The sequence below is a fragment of the Solea senegalensis genome, unplaced genomic scaffold (assembly GCF_019176455.1).
Source record: "Solea senegalensis isolate Sse05_10M unplaced genomic scaffold, IFAPA_SoseM_1 scf7180000013421, whole genome shotgun sequence".
Lineage (NCBI taxonomy): Eukaryota > Metazoa > Chordata > Actinopteri > Pleuronectiformes > Soleidae > Solea > Solea senegalensis.
The window spans coordinates 1-17667 of NW_025320819.1; the positions used below are offsets into that span (position 1 = coordinate 1).

General features: G+C 40.0%; 1 protein-coding gene across 2 annotated transcripts; it reads right to left on the reverse strand.

Moving 5' to 3' along the window:
* Positions 1-1318: 1318 nt before the first annotated feature.
* On the reverse strand, positions 1319-14009 carry LOC122760324 (disco-interacting protein 2 homolog C-like). Of its 2 annotated transcripts, none has more exons than XM_044015417.1 (10): positions 13806-14009; positions 13167-13271; positions 11752-11877; positions 10057-10332; positions 8607-8729; positions 7322-7468; positions 6217-6336; positions 3917-4114; positions 2702-2793; positions 1319-1646 (listed from the first exon to the last, which is right to left on the reverse strand). In XM_044015417.1, the coding sequence occupies exons 2-10, from the start codon at positions 13267-13269 to the stop codon at positions 1341-1343; spliced, it is 1491 nt and encodes a 496-aa protein (XP_043871352.1). In that variant the 5' UTR covers positions 13270-13271; positions 13806-14009; the 3' UTR covers positions 1319-1340. The 2 variants fall into 2 exon arrangements, with proteins under 2 accessions (XP_043871352.1, XP_043871351.1); XM_044015416.1 differs by having other exon boundaries at positions 10057-10353; positions 13806-14008.
* Positions 14010-17667: the final 3658 nt, after the last annotated feature.

Below are 17667 nucleotides of genomic sequence, written 5' to 3' on the forward strand. Positions count from 1 at the left end.
ATATATATATATATATATATATATATATATATATATACACAGTATATACACTGCCTGGCCTTAGCAAATAGGTAAGGGGTTGCTGCAGTTGGTCAGGTCTAGGTTCAGCAACATTATGTGCCCAAAGAATGAGGTCAGCTGACTACCTGAATATAATGAATGACCAGATTATTCCATCAATGCATTTTTTTCTTCCCTGATGACATGGGCATATTCCAAGATGACAATGCCAGGATTCATCAGGCTCAAATTGTGAAAGAGTGGTTCAGGGAGCATGAGACATAATTTTCACACATGGATTTGCCACCACAGAGTCCAGACCTTAACCCCATTGAGAATCTTTGGGATGTGCTGGAGAAGGCTTTGCTCAGTGGCCCGACTCTCCCATCATCAATACAAGATCTTGGTGAAAAATCAATGCAACACTGGACGGAAATAAATCTTGTGACATTGCAGTAGCTTATGGAAACAATGCCACAGTGAATGAGTGCCGTAATCAAAGCTAAAGGCGGTCCAACGATGCAACACTTTTTTTTAGGTGGTGACTTTTTATATATATACATATCTATATATCTATATATATATATATACATATATATATATATATATACATATATATATGTACTGTACATATAAGAATAATATTATAATAATAACTGCTGCTAAAGAGAAAGAACAGAATATTTGATGGTAAATCCAGCAGCAGTAATGCAGTCGACTGACTGATGTGTAGGAGAAAAGGCTTTTCACTGCATTACTGCATAACCATGTCAGCATTATACGAGTCACAACACTGAGCTGAGTGAGGCTGTTTGACACGCACTCTCACTGACAACACATTTAAAACTCACCTACTAATACAGTACATACCCCTGATTAAGGCTACCATAGCTTAATATAATATTATATTTCACGTCTTTATCTCAATGTGAGACAGACTTTTCCAAACTCAAGTTTGTAAACCACTCACTCTCTCACATCAAACCCCATAGAGAAAATCAGTGATTTTAGCTCACAGGGACACAGGAGCTGCTGGTCTACTGCTGCCTCATGTGGTCATTTTGTGTTGCTTATGTACATCCAAATGTAGGATTTTAAAAGATAAAGTGACAAAATAAGACATCAATAAATCCTGTGTGCTGTGATGTTAGGCGCATCGATTTTTTATTAAAACCTTGATTTAAATGATATAACTCAAGTTTTTGAAGTGTATTTGTGTATGTATACACAACATATAACAATGAAGAATTTAAATGTCTTTATACATTTTTCTGGAAAATCTGACAAATTCCTTAATTTTCAGGTCAGGTAAAGTCAAATCTCTCTCGTGAATCTCTGGATTATCTTTGAATTATTATTCGCTTTCTGCAAACAGCTGAGAGACAAAAGACGCGCTTGACATTTTCAGCCGTCTGTGGTGTCACTGATACGTCGACACACGGAAGGAAACAAGAACAGAGATGAAACTCAGCAGGAGTCTGGAGCAGAGAGGATGAAATGAAATGAAATGGCCTGAGCTGCAGTGACAGACGTACCTTACGGCTCAGGGGAACCTCTATCGGGACAGGAACCACCTCGGCCAGCAGGCAGCCGTAGAAGGCCACCATGAAGGCGACAGGGTCGTTGTTAGGGAATACCAAAGCCACCTGGAGGAGGGAGAGAGGATGACAAACACAGATCATTCTTAAAGTCTTTTCTGACTTTGCCAAATATTCTTAAATTGATTTGAAAAATAATCTGTCAACAGAGGTAAACTAATTTTGCTGGACTGGAATTATTGAAATGAGCTTATAAATGGAGTCACTTTTCACACTTTTTCTCACAACGGAGTATTAGGAACACAATGAGAAAAAAAAATTCACAGACTTCGAGATTAATTCACAGACTTCGAGAATAAAGTTGTAAATTTACAACTTTATTGAAATTAAAGTAAATGTACAACTTTAATCTGATAAATTTACAACTTTATTGAAATTAAAGTAAATGTACAACTTTAATCTCATAAATTTACAACTTTATTGAAATTAAAGTAAATGTACGACTTTAATCTCATAAATTTACAACTTTATTCTTGTAAATTTACGACTTTAATCTTGTAAATTTTATTTTATTCTTGTAAATTTACGAGATTAAAATTTTTAATTTACGATATTAAAGTTGTATATTATGAGAATAAAGTTGTAAATTTGCGAGAATAAAGTTGCAAATTTACGACTTTCTCAGAATTTTACTTTATTCTCGTAAATTAAGACATTATTCTCGGAGTCTGTGAGATGTTTTTTTTCTCAGTGTGGCGCTAATACTCTGTTGTACTTTCAGACTGTAACGTGAAGAAAATTGCATTAATGGGCTGCTGATTGGATGCGGCGCCCCCTAGAGACAGAGAAATCCTCTCACGTAGGAAGTATTTCCTGAAAATGAATCTTCCTTCTCTTGATTCATCTGACTTTAGAATGTCTTACATGTGCACACATTTAAATAAGATGTAACATCTGATTATGGGTTCGTTTTTCTTTCAAGAGCAAAAAAAAAATCACAACAATTTGACAGAAATTAGGCTTATATTTGCCATGTAACGATTCTGCTGTCTGTGTCTCTGCTTTGAGACCCTGGTGAGATGTGACACACACACACGCACGCACCCACGCACGCACACATGCACGCACACACACAAAAACACACACACAGTTTGGTGACTCACCCGATCCCCCGGTCGCACCATGGGCTCCTGCTTGCTGCCCAGTTTGTGGAGGATGTTGTAGGCGAGCTTGATGCTGCGAGACCACAGCTTCCCTGCAGGGGGCAGGATACAGGACGTGAGCAAATGTGTGTGTGTTTGTGTGTGTGTCAGACGTCTATTTTGAGGACATTCAGTCGATGGAGTGAGAAACTGTCTCCAGTGTCCGGTGTTTGAACTTCAGACAGATATTAAATCCATGACTCAAACTCAAGGTAGCCGGTTTAAAAATACGACTGCAGCTCAACATCTCATGTTTGATTTTATATTCTCCTGTTTTTGTTAAGTTTTCTCAGATATATGAAGCAGAAATGACTCTTTTGGTGAATAAACCGTTCAAAAATAAAGGGAACACAAATGCAGGAAGGATATTTTGGTTTGTTGTCCAATATTTATACAATTTATCAGTAAAGATTTCGATGTTTATTGTCATTTTCTTATGGAGTAAATGAGAAACATGTCCGTTGTTCAATCTGCTATCATGAGTCCAGTCAATTTCTTTATCAATCCTGAAAACACCAACCATTAGATGATTTGATTTTACAATAAAACATAATCAATCACCTCTTTGGGTAAAAATGTAAAATATTAACTTCAGTTTCCGTCACACAAGTCACACAAACCTTGTGAAACTGAGTGTGCACTGCATTACATATGCATATGTGACTGTGGATTAATATTAAAGGTAGAGTTTGGGAATTTAGAAATGGTGTTAAAGGAGTTATTGACGTACAGAAAGTGAAATTTGGGTTAGTTTGTATACCACTCACTCACACCAAACCTCATAGAGAAAATCATCGTTTTAAGCTCACAGGGACACAGGAGCTGCTGGTCCTCTGCTGCCTCATGTGGTCACTTTGTGTCACTGAGGTAAATCTGAACAAAGGATTTCAAACACGGAATTCCCAAAATAACTAATTTGAACGTAGTGACGGAGGCAGCAGTGGATCAACAACTCCTGTGTGCTGTGACGATCGATCCATCGATGATATTCCCTTTGGACTTTGGTGTAAGGGAGTTGTTTACAAAGGGACATAAACTTCAGTTTCCTATCTAACAGTGAGGTAAAGTGGTGAATATGTCCATGCATTTCCTGCAGATTTCTGGATTCATGCACCTGTTTTACTTCACACATAAACGACGTGACTGATGGCGTGGAGCGGACAAGCGTCTGGTTACCATATGTGAGGACGTAGAGCGGCTTCCCCGCCGTGTCCAGGCTGGTGAGGCACGGGGCTTTCGGGGAGATGGTGCCCCAGCGTTGGAGCGCAGCCTCCAGGGAGGGTGGCCAGTTCGTGACCACGCCCAGCGCCTCGCCTCGCACCGGCATCATCTCCGCCCCCTCTGGCCGAGGCTGGTTGGGGTCAGGTTGCTGGACTGTGGACGAGGAGACAGATGTTTTAAGTGTCATCGTATGGAAACCGGAGCAACAAAAGCAGATGTAATCACACTCTGATACAAAGATTAATTTGACTTCTGGGTGAAATACTGTCTTCTGGCCACAGGACATGAGGAAAAACTAAATTTTAGCCACTTAACAAAATATTAACTGTTAAAATCTGCACCTATTCAAGTCTACGGCATCTTAAAAAATGTGTTTGCCACTTTATCTCACTGTTAGACAGACTTTTACAACAGGAAACTGAAGTTTGTAAACCACTGACCCTGCCACAGCAAAAACCCCATAGAGAAAATCAGTGATTTTAACATCACAGCACAAATGCTGCCTCCATCACTAAGTTCAAATGTGATATTTTATGACTTTGGTGTATTAAATCTGTTGGTCAGATTTAGCACAGTGACATAAAGTGACCACTCGATGCAGCAGTAGACCAGTAGCTCCTGTGTCCCCTTGAGCTAAAAACAATGACTTTCTCAATGGGGTTTGGTGTGGGAGAGCGAACGGTTTACAAACTTCAGTTTCTTGTTAGAAAAGTCTGTCTAATAGTGAGATGAGATAGTTCAACCCTTGAAAACAGTATATATCCCTTTAATGTCCTCTAATATTTAGTTGAGACAGCAGGAGCAGACAAGGATTTGGCAGAATTCAACCTTGAGCCATTGTCATAAAAAGTGGATCCAGAGTGAAGTGCAGGTCTAAAGCCTCCTAAATCACCAGAGTGCAGCATCATTGAGCTTTGACCACACTGCAGCTATTTACAACACACTGTCAATGCACAGAAGTCTAAGTTTTCATGGCAGTGAAGGAGGAAAAGACAAAGATAGAAAACACAGACAGATGCTTAGAGCTGAGCAAAAAATCTGTGGGGGTTTCAGGGCTCAAGATTCCCGCAAAACAAACTTTAAAACCTTTGTGTTTTATGAAAAACAGGCTGAAAAGCTTCCGCTCTGAAGGAAACCAGGACAACAAAAGTTCTTTAAACTGAGGAAAAGGTGTGACATAAGAAAGTTCTCGGGGTTAAAACAAATCAACATTTTATATTTATCTGCATCATTTTAACTTCGGGTAATTAAGCACTGAAAAGCAAGAAATAGGAGGGTACACTTTGATGAAATGTAACTGATACAGCAAAAGCAAAAAAATATAAACTTTCTTTTAGCATTCAGAAAATTAGCAAAGATAGGAATGTTGGTTGTTAGCTTTCATAAAATTAGCAAAGATATAAATGTCTGTTGTTAGCTTTCATAAAATTAGCAAAAATTATGAACATCTGTATTTAGGATTCATTATATTAGCAAAGATACAAACGTTAGTTGTTAGTTTTCAGAAAAATAGCAAAAAAATACAAACATTTGTTTTTAGCGTATAAACGTAGCATTCATAAAATTAGCAAAGATATGAATGTTTGTTGTTAGCTTTCATGAAATTAGCAAAAATACACACGCTTGTTGTTAGCTTTCATGAAATTAGCAAAAAATACAAATATTTGTTTTTAGCGTGTGCATGTAGCATTCATAAAATTAGCAAATATATGAATGTTTGTTGTTAGCTTTCATGAAATTTGCAAAAAATTACAAACGTTTGTTTTTAGCATTCTGAAAATTAGCAAGGTACCAGGTACTACTGCTAATGTCTAGTGGAGCTGGAACCGTGTAATGGAAAAACAAACACAACTCAAGCTTTAAAAATACCTGGAAACAAAAAGATGTCACACTTTGTTTCTTCACTTTCCCAGGATGCAACAGATGATTATTAGTATTATTACTAATTACAGGTTAAAAAAGGGTGAACAATTGGGAAGCGAGTTCAGGCTTCACTGCTCCTGCATGTCACGCCCCAAACTCTCCTCCACCCACACGAAACAACACAGAGCATCCAGAGTTTAACTGTCGGATGTGACCAGCTCTGCTGCTGCTGCTGCACCATTCCCTCAAACCTTCACCGCAGCTCAAACTCGGCCCTGACTTCACTCCGACACCATCCCACCGTAGGCGTCGTTAAAAGTTAAATGTGTGGAGAACATGTCATGACTTGCGTATACCAACTGACTCACTCAAATAACAAAAAAGTTTCTCACCCTCCAGAAGCTCATCAAAGTCGTCCACAAAGAACTCTCGTAGAGGAGGTCTGCGAGGCTGCTTCAGTGTGTTCACCAGCTGCTGGATCTTTGCCGACACACGACTGCTGACGGGGACGCCTGCCGAAAAAACACAAACAAAAACAAAAACACAAATGTGATGTCAGGAAAGTGTCGTAGCTGGGAACGACGTCACCTCCAATTTTACTGCGTTAAATTTCAGACGTCAGAAAAATCTATCCCTTAAACTTCTTTTGAAGAGTCTTTGTTGAGGCCAGTGGTTCTCAAACAATGGGTCAGGACCCATAAATGGGCTTTTTGGGGTACCCAAACAAATTAGCTGAAGCCAGAAGGTACCAGGTAATACCGCTAATGGAACACCAAAATGTTTGTTTTTAATGTGCATAAAAGTAGCAAATGTGTTATTTATTGTTAGCTTTCAAAACATTAGCAAAAAAATACAAATGTTTGTTTTTAGCTTTCATAAAATTTGTAAAAATATGAATAAAAATACAAAGGTTTGTTTTTAGTGTTCATAATGTTAGCAAAAATATGAACTTTTGTTATTAGCTTTCATAAAATACAAATGTTTGTTGTTAGCTTTCATAAAATTAGCAAAGATATGAATGCTTGGGGTAGTGGGTGATTTTTTTTGGGGTCCCCAAACAAATTTGCTGAATTTTCCCAACTTTTTAGTCAAGATTTATGTATTTATACTGTATATGTTTTATAGAATGAAGTTTTAATTAATTTACTAAAAGATTTCTTGAAAATGATTTGTTTACCAATTCAAAATGACATTCATTGTTACAGATTCTCTATGGAGTTTGGAGCAGGAGAGCGAGCTAAACTATTTTGAGCTCAACTATTCACAAAAATCTGAGTGCTGCTCTCAGGATAATTTTTTTCTTAAAGAAAATAAAGGGTTAAGGAAAGTTCCTGAGCTCATCCTGAAGAGCGACACTGACAGAGATCTCTGAGGTAATGGTCCAATTAGAGTTCACCTCTGCATTAATGCGTGTCTATATTTAACAGCATGTCTTTACTCAAACGGCGAGGCTAAAGGTGCTGCTGTGTTTCACAGTCAGGGGGCGCCAACGCTCACCGTCGCCTGTCTCCATGCGCTCGGCGTTGCCGTACTTCTGCGTGTTCCTGGCGATGGTTCCCATGTTGGCCATGTGGTGGCGCTCTGTGTGGGAGTGAGGTGAGTCCGACGAGTATCCGGTCACATCCGGGGGAGTCGAGTGATTCTCTGGAGAGAGAGAAGGAGAGGGAGGGAGAGAGAGAGAGAGAGAGGGAGGGAGGGAGAGAAAGAAAGAGAGAGAGCCAGCAGTGAGTCACTCTGCTCTTATTTATCACGGCACAGTTTGTCACCAGCCTTGTTATTTTATAGCCTTACAGAATCCATTAGGCCGTTTTTTTTAATGCTCAATTTGACTTTTAAGTCAATTTTGGACACGGCTACACTTCTATTCAAATCTGTGACATTTAAGAGGAATCATAAGAAGAAAATTAGTATACTACTTAGCTGAATGATTAATCCAAGTGCACAATAGCTTAAGAAGATGTTTGCCGCTTTCTCTCACTGTGAGGAAGAATATTCTGAGAGAAAACTGAAGGTTTGTGACACTTTAGTCCTCCCACACCAAACCCCATAGAGAAAATCAGTGATTTTAACACAGCACACAGGAGTTGTTGATCCACTGCTGCCTCCATCATTAAGTTCAAATGTCTTATTTTGTCACTTCGGCTTTCAAAATTACTCATTTCAATTTATTTTAGTGACACAAAGTGACCACACGAGGCAGCAGTAGACCAGCAGCTCCTGTGTCCCCGCAAGCTAAAATCACTGATTTTCTCTATGGGGTTTGGTGTGGGTGGTTTACATCCATCAGTCAATCATTTTTTCTGACAACTTGTTTCATGAATTTAAGATTCCATTGTTCGACTTATGACTTTAAAGGTCTAGTCAGTAACATTTCATTTACTTAATATTAATAATTATTACAATTACTACTGTGAAATCAATTCATCTTGTAATTATATTTACATAGAAATAAAAATGTAAAACCAAACCCACAACAGCAGAATTATTTTTTTTAAGGAAAGGTTTATAAGTTTATAAGTGAGTTTAAAGGGACAGTTCAGGTTTTTGGAGGGTGGGAACAACAGAGAAAAGGTGCTATAGCTCTAAAACAGCAGTGATTTAAGCTTAGAAATAAACCTTTAACACGAGACGTTATTTTCCTCATCATACTCTTATGCACAATATCTTTACATCTTTATCTGTTGGATTTCTATGGTTTCAGGTCAAAAATGTGTGTCGAAAATCAAATAATTCCGTTTCTACCAAATCGCAGACGTGTAAACCTGAAAGAAATCGGACTTACCGTCAGACTCTAGCGGTGGCGGCCACAACATGTCAGAGCCAAACTCGCAGGATCGTCGCAGAGATCCTCCGTTCTCGGCGACGCTCAGCGCACCCTTCCTCTTCAGGGACAGGTGACCGATACCTGAGGTCACACACGCACAGTTAGAAACAGGCCGTGGAGTTTTATCAAACATAAATGCACCCGAGAACGTGGGGCGTGGTGTAAATAAAACTAATAAAGTCAATGTTACTGCTGGATTAATAATTTAGGACAAATGAATTATGGATGAAAAATGATTGCAGCATAAAAGCTGTAACATTAAAATGTAACATGCAGAAGAGACAAAGACGCACAGAGACTATCTTTATAATACTGATAAATATGACAGTATTTTTTACACGTTATACAAAATAATTTATGATTATTTTTACAATCCATTCAATTTTTGGATGATTTTCTCAATGAATCCCTGAGTTTTTGCTGATATTCTCAAATCTCAAATGTCTTTCTTCAAAAAAAAAGAAGAAAGACACTTCAACTGCTCAATCGATGATCAAAGTACTTGAATTCATCAACATAATAAATAATCAATTAGTGTACATTGTACACTGTACAACAACAACAGAACTTTTGAATTAAAGTGTGTAATGTTTTTTAAAGCAATAAATAAATCACACGATCTTGCTGGTTAGATTGGAATGTGCTCTGTTGCCATGGCATTTCAGGTTTTTATTTAACGTGTGCTGGAGTTCATTTCTGAGCACAGAGGTGAATTACAAGTGACAGCACAAATCTAAAGGGACCTTGTGTTGATGTGTGTTATTCTAATCCATCCATTAGTGTCTCTAAATAAACCTGAGACCATGTCTGTGTGTTTGCGTGTCTTTAGAGTAAAGTACACGCTGGAACACTCACAGGAGTCAAACGCAGAATCTTGTTGCTGTGAAACACCAGTGCTCACTGCCTATCCATTGTGCATAAAAAAAAGTGTATGAACTGCCCTTTTTGTGCTTTAAAGTTTTAAACTGTGGTTGTATCAGAAACTGAGACACAGTCAGCCAAATATGAGTCTACGGCTTTATCGTTTATCAGCAGGAAACTGAGGTTTGTAAACCACTCGCTCTCCCACACCAAACCCCATAGAGAAAATCAGTGATTTTAACATCACAGCACACAGGAGTTGTTGATCCACTGCTGCCTCCATCACTACATTCAAATGTCTTATTTTATCACTTTAAAATCCTTTGTTCAGATTTACGTCAGTGACACAAAGTGAGGCAGCAGTAGACCAGCAGCTCCTGTGTCCTTGTGAGCTAAAATCACTGATTTTTTCAATAGAGTTTGGTGCAGGGAGAGTGAGTGGTTTACAAACTTCAGTTTCCTGATGAAATCAGTGAACACACACACACGCACACACACACACACACACACACACACACACACACACACACACACTGAGGACCATTACCATGGTGCGACTGCGACAGGTGGCTCTGCTGGTGGTGAGACTGGCCCAGGTGCGTGTGCGACAGGTGAGCGTGTGCCAGGTGCGACAGGTGCGTGTGTGCCAGAGAGTCAGCAAGTCGCCCAGCGTTGCCACTGCCTCCGCTCTGAGTCGACGAGGACGAGGAGGAGGTGGAGCCCAGGTGGGCGGGGCCCAGCTGGGTGGGGCGGCTCATCCAGTGCTCCATGCCAGACATGTCGTCGCCTGGCCCCGCCTCCTCGTCCGAGCCCGACGACGAGTCTGAGCACAGGGGGGACAGGCCTGGTGAGAGTCAGTGACCGCCGTTATATTTCAGTGGGAAACGACGACAGCCAAGTTTTCATGAGTCATGATTCAGTGACAACAGTGTGTACAATATTAAAGGAACAGTTCAACATTTCTTAGCAACATTTCTACACTTTCCTGGTTAAATAGAGGTGATAAAAGAAATAAAGATATAAATTGTTTTCGGATTTAGTTATTTTGACCATTATTGGACCAATACTGATACAGAGTATCGTTTCGGATCAATTGGGATACTGAGTATTATTTTGGACCGATATCAATACTGATTATCGTTTTGGACCGGTACTGATCGTGAGTATTATTATGGACCGATACCGATACTGTATATAATATTGGATTGATTCCAACACTGAGTATCGTTTCGGCTTGATATGATACAGAGTATCGTTTCAGACCAATATCGATACTGAATATAATTTCGGATCCATACTAAGTGTTGTTTTGGACCGATATCGATACTGAGTATCGTTTCATACCAATACTGAGTATCATTTGGGACCAATAATGAGTATCGCATCAGACCAATGCTGATCTCAAGTATCGTTTTGGACCAATTCTGATACTGAGCATAATATTGGACCGATACTACTTCTGGGCATTGTATCAGACTGATATCTATTCTGGGTATCATATCGGACAACACCAATACTTGAGTGTCACATTTGACCAATGCCGATACCAAGTATCTTTATGGACAGATTATGATACTGAGCGTCATATTGGACAGATACTGTATCGTATTGGGCTGATACTCAGTATCGCATTGCAACGACACCGATACATGAGTATCATATCATACAGATGCGACACAAAAAGCAATTCTACACTTTAAAAAACATATTTATGGGTAGCATTTCCTGCCAATAAATCCTCCTCTGAAATGTAACACACTGGACCTTTAAGTGACATCACATGACATCACACTCACACGTCAGGTGTCAAATTCAGTTAACGAAATTTCCTCAAAAGGTCAAAAAGAAAAATTAGCGGCGGGCAAATGTATTATATTTCCTTCATTAAAATGTAATCATCGTCTCATTTGCGGTATCATTCTGGTTATGCTTGGCGTGACAAGCTCACATCTGAGCTAAAGGTCGAGTTGCCACGGTAAAGAGAGGAGAAAAAAATGAGGTAATAACCCGTATTTTTCCTCTTCAGTGTGAACTGAGTGCTTAGCTTTCCTCTGAGAAATGTTGTCAGTTTGCAGTTTTTCTGTCATCTTTTTAGTTACAGTTACAACATAATCCTGTCTGGACATGTGTGCGAGTGTGTAGCTATGTTTGTGAGGACATTTTTTCTTTTCCTGACAACTTTAAAGGGAATTTTGATGGTTAAGTTGGTTTGCTTTAGGGTTAAAGGTGTCTGTGTCATCACCTGGAGGTGTGTACGCGTCCATAGACGTCTGCACCACCAGCGAGCGTCTTTTGGAAGGCATGGGCACGGCCACCTTCCTCTCCACGTGTCGGGCTAACACGGCCTGCACGGCCTCAGTGTGGACGTCTGAAAGACAGAGAGGGACAGACAGAGGGAGACATGTGATGTACAGGAACAAGGAGGAACGTCTTCTTCACTCATGGCTCTGCTGAGCCTCTGATTAGACTGGTAAATGACTGCTGGATTAAACACGCACCGAACAGGAGGAGATAAATATCAGTTTATGAAGCGATGGCGATAAAGACACCAATAACAATCATTTAACTGTAAAGGTTGACGAGTTACACGCTAACACATGTATGACAGGTCACGAGTGGAAGTTCAGTCAACAGAGACGACTTTGACTGCTTCATAAAATTATTTTTATTGTCTTTTATTGACTTGCGAACAAATTGTACGAAAAAACACGGAAAACATTGACATACCATTATCAATTCATCCAAATGGAAATATTCTTGATTCAGATTTTCTGAGAGAGATTTTTGTTTTAATTGCTGTCATTCCACTCTATATGTTTTATATTGTTTGCTAAAATATAAGCTCGCTCTTTAAATTCCGGTAGTTAGTCCTGAGGGATTCAACAAATCCTGAAATTAAAAATCTTTGGCTACTAGTTTGCGAAATGTGAAAACTAAATATCTTCTAACATTTGTGATACTTGTTAACGGAAAACTAGCTATCACTTATTTTCTACTACCCTTTGGGGGAGTTGTCACTGCTAAAAAATTTAAATTCCCGCTAAAATATAAGTTAGCTCTTTAACGTCCGGTCAGTTAAAGCTAAACTTTGACTTTTTAATGGTGCCGTTAGCGACCAATGTGATGGAAACCTCGCTAACCCTTATCTTTTTCTTAAAGATTTTTTTCTAAGAACATAGAATTTTCTTACAACTTATATAAGCTAGCTCCTGCTTTACAAAACAGCATATTCTTTACAATTTGCATTATGAATTCATGGAAACGTAGCTTCTCTTAAGTACTTTTTCTTAGAATATAGGCTACTCTTACAACGTCCGTTAAAACACAAGCTACCTCCATAACATCTGGTCAATTGAAGCTAATGAGAAACTTTTTAAGATAAATATTAGAGATAAAAACACAAGATAATGATCAAAAACATTGTCTTTTAGTGGTTGTTTTCATCGGCCTAAAATGTCCTAAAATGAAAAGTCTTTGATTGACAGCTTAATGGACATTAGTCGGGCTAGTTTATTGAAAACCAGCCCTTCAACAGAGATCTAGATCAGGGTTTCTCAATCCTGGTCCTAGAGACTCACTGGTGTGGATGTTTTGAGATGTTAACCTGGATTTATTCTCTCCTCAGAAGACGAGGTTTTAGTTTATTTTTTTCTGTACCTGATCTATAGCGCTCGTCTCTGGTGCCGGAGGTTCTCCGTCGGTGGAAACGGGCGGCGGAGGGAGGCCCGAGTGCCGCCCGGTGAGACATGGGTCCTTCCATACCTACAGACGCAGGCGGGACAAGCAAGCAGACACACACATATAACACAAACACACACACACACATATATATACACATGTACATGTTTGACAGAAGCAGTAGATAAAGAGCATAAAAAAGGAGGGAAAAAACAAACATGGAGATGATTTGAATCAACTTTTTAAAACAAAACAACACAAAATTAAATAAGAATAATGATAATAAAATAACAGTCATGTTTGCTGCTGCTGCTGCTGCTCGGTGTCACATGACACTGGATCACGTGAGGCCTGTGGAGCCGGAGTGTGTGTGTGTGTGTGTGTGAGTGTGTGTAGAAACAGAGGAGCAGGCCCAAGCTGAGCTCGAGGGAGTCTTAACCTACATTCACTAATGGCTGTAGCTGAGGATGGAATCGATGGAGTGCAGTTCAGTATCATCATCATGACTGCGTTTGTCATGATACCAGATCGATCCTCGACTAGTGATGTGGGAATACTTCCGCTGAGTGTATGTGTGTGTGTGTGTGACAGGGGCGGAGTCAGAGGCTACTAAATTACCTCCAGCATGAGGAACAAATGCCCTGATCAGCTTGGACCTCTTCTTCTCATAACCCTTCTGAGTGATGTCCCCTGCAAACAGACAGAGATAAATAGAGCGTGAGAGCCGACGGTGACGACAGCGGCCTGTTTGTGTCAAAGAAAATAAGCTAATTTACGACTAAAAAAAACAATATTGATCAAAATGACGCCTCAATCTCGACCTTTGAAAGCAAAGGTGGAATCAAGGATTTAACCACGCCCCCAGTGTGACGTCCTGCAGTCGTGCCAGAGGGGGAAAAAAGTGTTGTGGTTGTAGCCACAACACTTTTTTCTGACTACACGTTAGCTTCTCCCGCTAACCTGAACCTGCTGCCAACTAATAGTAACCACGGCAACTGCTGATTTGGGCGACACATCAACTCGGTGGCCCTCACAGGCCAACAACGATGTAACCAAAGTGCTCTGGCTGGTTTTATCCATCAGACTTTATGTGATCTTCCATCCAGAGTGGTCATAAAACAGGAAGTGGCCACACTCCGCACAAGAAGCATGGAGACACAAGATGGCCATCTCCGTACAGCAAGACCCCGTCTGACGTACAAGTTAAAGTCCACAAAACCAAACAATATTTCACTTTAAAGGGATTATACACTTAAACAAACATACCCACATTTGTAGTATATTCCCTTTCTGCCTATAACGGCAACTGCTGATTTGGGCGACACATCAACTCCGTCCTCAAAATTCAACTCGCGGTAACACGATAACTAGCGCTAAGGACGCTTTTCAGGCGTGTGACTTCATTCAGTAGTGCAAAAATTTGCATACTGGAACCACGCTACGGAACGCCAAGCAGGTCACATCTTACGACCATTTATGATCATGTTATTGGAGGTCAGAGGTCAGATTTAGTGACCTTTTAGGGACCCTATGTTGGGATTTTGCAAGGGTTGCTCCGACTTTCCAAGTTGAAATCCGACTTGAGAGAGGGCATTCCAGTTCAAACTGCCGAGGAGGAAATTGCGACTTCCGACTACAACTGGATCACAATGCGTGTATAACGTTGTCATGTTTATGTGTGTGTGTGTGTGTGAGCAGGTGGTACTGAATATTTGAGTACCCAAACTTGTTTTTTTGTTAATTGGGGAAAAAGTGACAGCCCTACGATCTATGCCCATGGTTCTCAAACTTTGGTACGTGTGGTGCGATCTTCTACTGCATGTGCTAGGGTATGTGATTGGAGTGTGTAGAAAATGAAATATATCATAAATTAAATACTAATAATTTGAGACACCTTATCTCTCGCTCCATCTTAAGCAAATTTCAGGTCGTACGTTGAGAACCTCAATGTACGTATGTAAAAACAACGTAAGATAGAAACAAAAAATAAAAAAAATCATAAGATAATTCTGGAAATTAAAGAGGGGAGAAAAAGAAAAATGTAGAGCTTTATCAAAGTCCACAACAATGTTGCAGAAAAGTTAAATGACTTTAGTTTAACATCACTGAAGGACTGACAGTCAGTGAAAAGGAGAAGCAGCTCATTGAAATCCTTCAGGGCGGAGATTGTCACCGAGGCAACCGCTGACCACCGCCACCAACTGTCAATCACACAGTGTGGCCCCCACTCCTCATAGCGTGGGGCTAATATGAGCTAAAACCTCCTCGTTTGTCCCCATTACACCGAACGTCAGACTGGACTGAACCAGTTTATTCGTTTAACTGAGTCACATTTGATTAACACGGATGTCAAGTTCGACAAGAGAGGAGAGACGAGAAGCAAATCATGTCCCACAGGTCAGAGAAGAGCTGAGAACGCAAGACAAAGACACTGTCCACGAGTCACAGATAAATATTCTTCTTCTTCAAACACGTGAAAGACTGATGAGGGACGACATAAACCCACAAAATTTAGGTCCACATACGAACAACACAAAGAAGAATTAGTGACACCAACTGGTGAGACTGTAACAAATGCAGGACTACGGTGGCCCTCACAGGCCAACAACGAAGTAACCAAAGTGCTCTGGCTGGTTTCATCCATCAGACTTTATGTGATCTTCCATCCAGAGTGGTCATAAAACAGGAAGTGGCCACACTCCGAACAAGAAGTGTGGAGACACAAGATGGCCATCTCCGTACAGCAAGACCCCGTCTGACGTACAAGTTAAATTCCACAAAACCAAACAATATTTCACTTTAAAGGGATTATACACTTAAACAAACATACACACATTTGTAGTATATTCCCTTTCTGCCTATAACAGTGGACTTTTAAATGAAGTGTAGATGGACAGAAGCAGCAGTTTGTGATAGAAGAAAGAACGAACGAAAGAAAGAAAGAAAGAAAGAAAGAAAGAAAGAAAGAAAGAAAGAAAGAAAGAAAGAAAGAAAGAAAAAGAGTGTGTTTCACAATTTGACCGTGGAGAACGGCCAGAACATCTGGGTTCAATCTGCTCATCACAGTGTATGTGTGTGTGTGTGTGTGTTCACACATGTGTGTCATATCTGAGCAAAGCTTTTTTTTCTCAGATCAACCGCAGCATAACATTCTCTCACTCACACACACAGTCTGTGGGGAGACGCCATCTTCCACTCACAGCGCAGCAGAGCAGGGAGGGAGTTGCCTAGCAACACCTCTCCAGGAGAAGGACTGAGACAGCCATCTTGGATTTGAAGCGTCAGATGCTGGTTAATGAAACCACAGTAAACACTGTGTGTTGGTGTGTGTGTGTGTGTGTGGTACCTGCATGTATTGGCACCTTCATTACTTCTCTCTCTGACACACACATGCACGCACACACGCACACACACACACACACACACACACACACACACAGAGGAGTATCGATGGCAGACTGGAGTTTTCAGGTGGGAAGAAGAAAACTGTGACGTCTTCTTCAGTGAAAACATCACGACCAGGATTTGTAAGAAATGAATTAAGCCTGAGTCCCGTTTTTCTCCTGCAGCTCAAAAATGGCCCAAAGTTCAAAAATACACACTGTTATTTAAATGAAATAAAAAAGGGGAGATTCTCAGTTTCTCACAATATTGAATAATCAAACTGAATATTTCGTTTTTTCCTGAGTGAAAACCAATAAAAATATCTCAACAATGATGTTCAGTCTGCCAAGGTTCTCAGTCATACTAGTCAAATTATCTTCAGCTATTAACTACAGCAACTATACATGTAACTAACACAAGTACCGGAAGCTGTAGCTAGCTAGCTGAATACAGTAAGCTGTCTGTGGCTAGTTGAATAGCAAATTTTGTATATTACATTACATTACATGTCATTTAGCAGACACTTTTATCCAAAGCGACTTACAAGGGAATTGAGTACAACCTGCCAGGGGTGGAGTTGAATTGTGATCATGACGTCTTTTGCACACAGGGTACCGGTCTTAACCACTGAGCCAATGACTATAGCTAGTTGACTGTAGTTAATTTTAGCAAGTTCAATACAGCGAGTTGAATTTAGCTAGTTTCCTGTAGCTAGTCACAACAGCTGGCTGACAATACCTAGTTGAATATAGCTTGTTTAGCAAGTTCAATACAGCTAGTTGAATATAGCTGTTTTCCTAAAACTAGATGACAATAGCTGGTCGCCTATAGCTAGTAAGAAAAAGCAAGTTTTAGCTGGTTGAATACAGCTAGTTGAATATAGCTAGTTTCCTGTAGCTAGTGACAACAGCTGGCAGACTATAGCTAGTTGAATAAAGCTAGTTTTAGCTGGTTGAATACAGTGATTTTACAGTGAATTGAAGAGCAAGTGCTTATAGCCTAATGATGATAGCTACTTGAAAGTAACTAGTTGCCTATAGCCAGTTCAACACAGTTAGTAGCCTATATCTTGTTGCCTATGACTAGTTGCTTATAG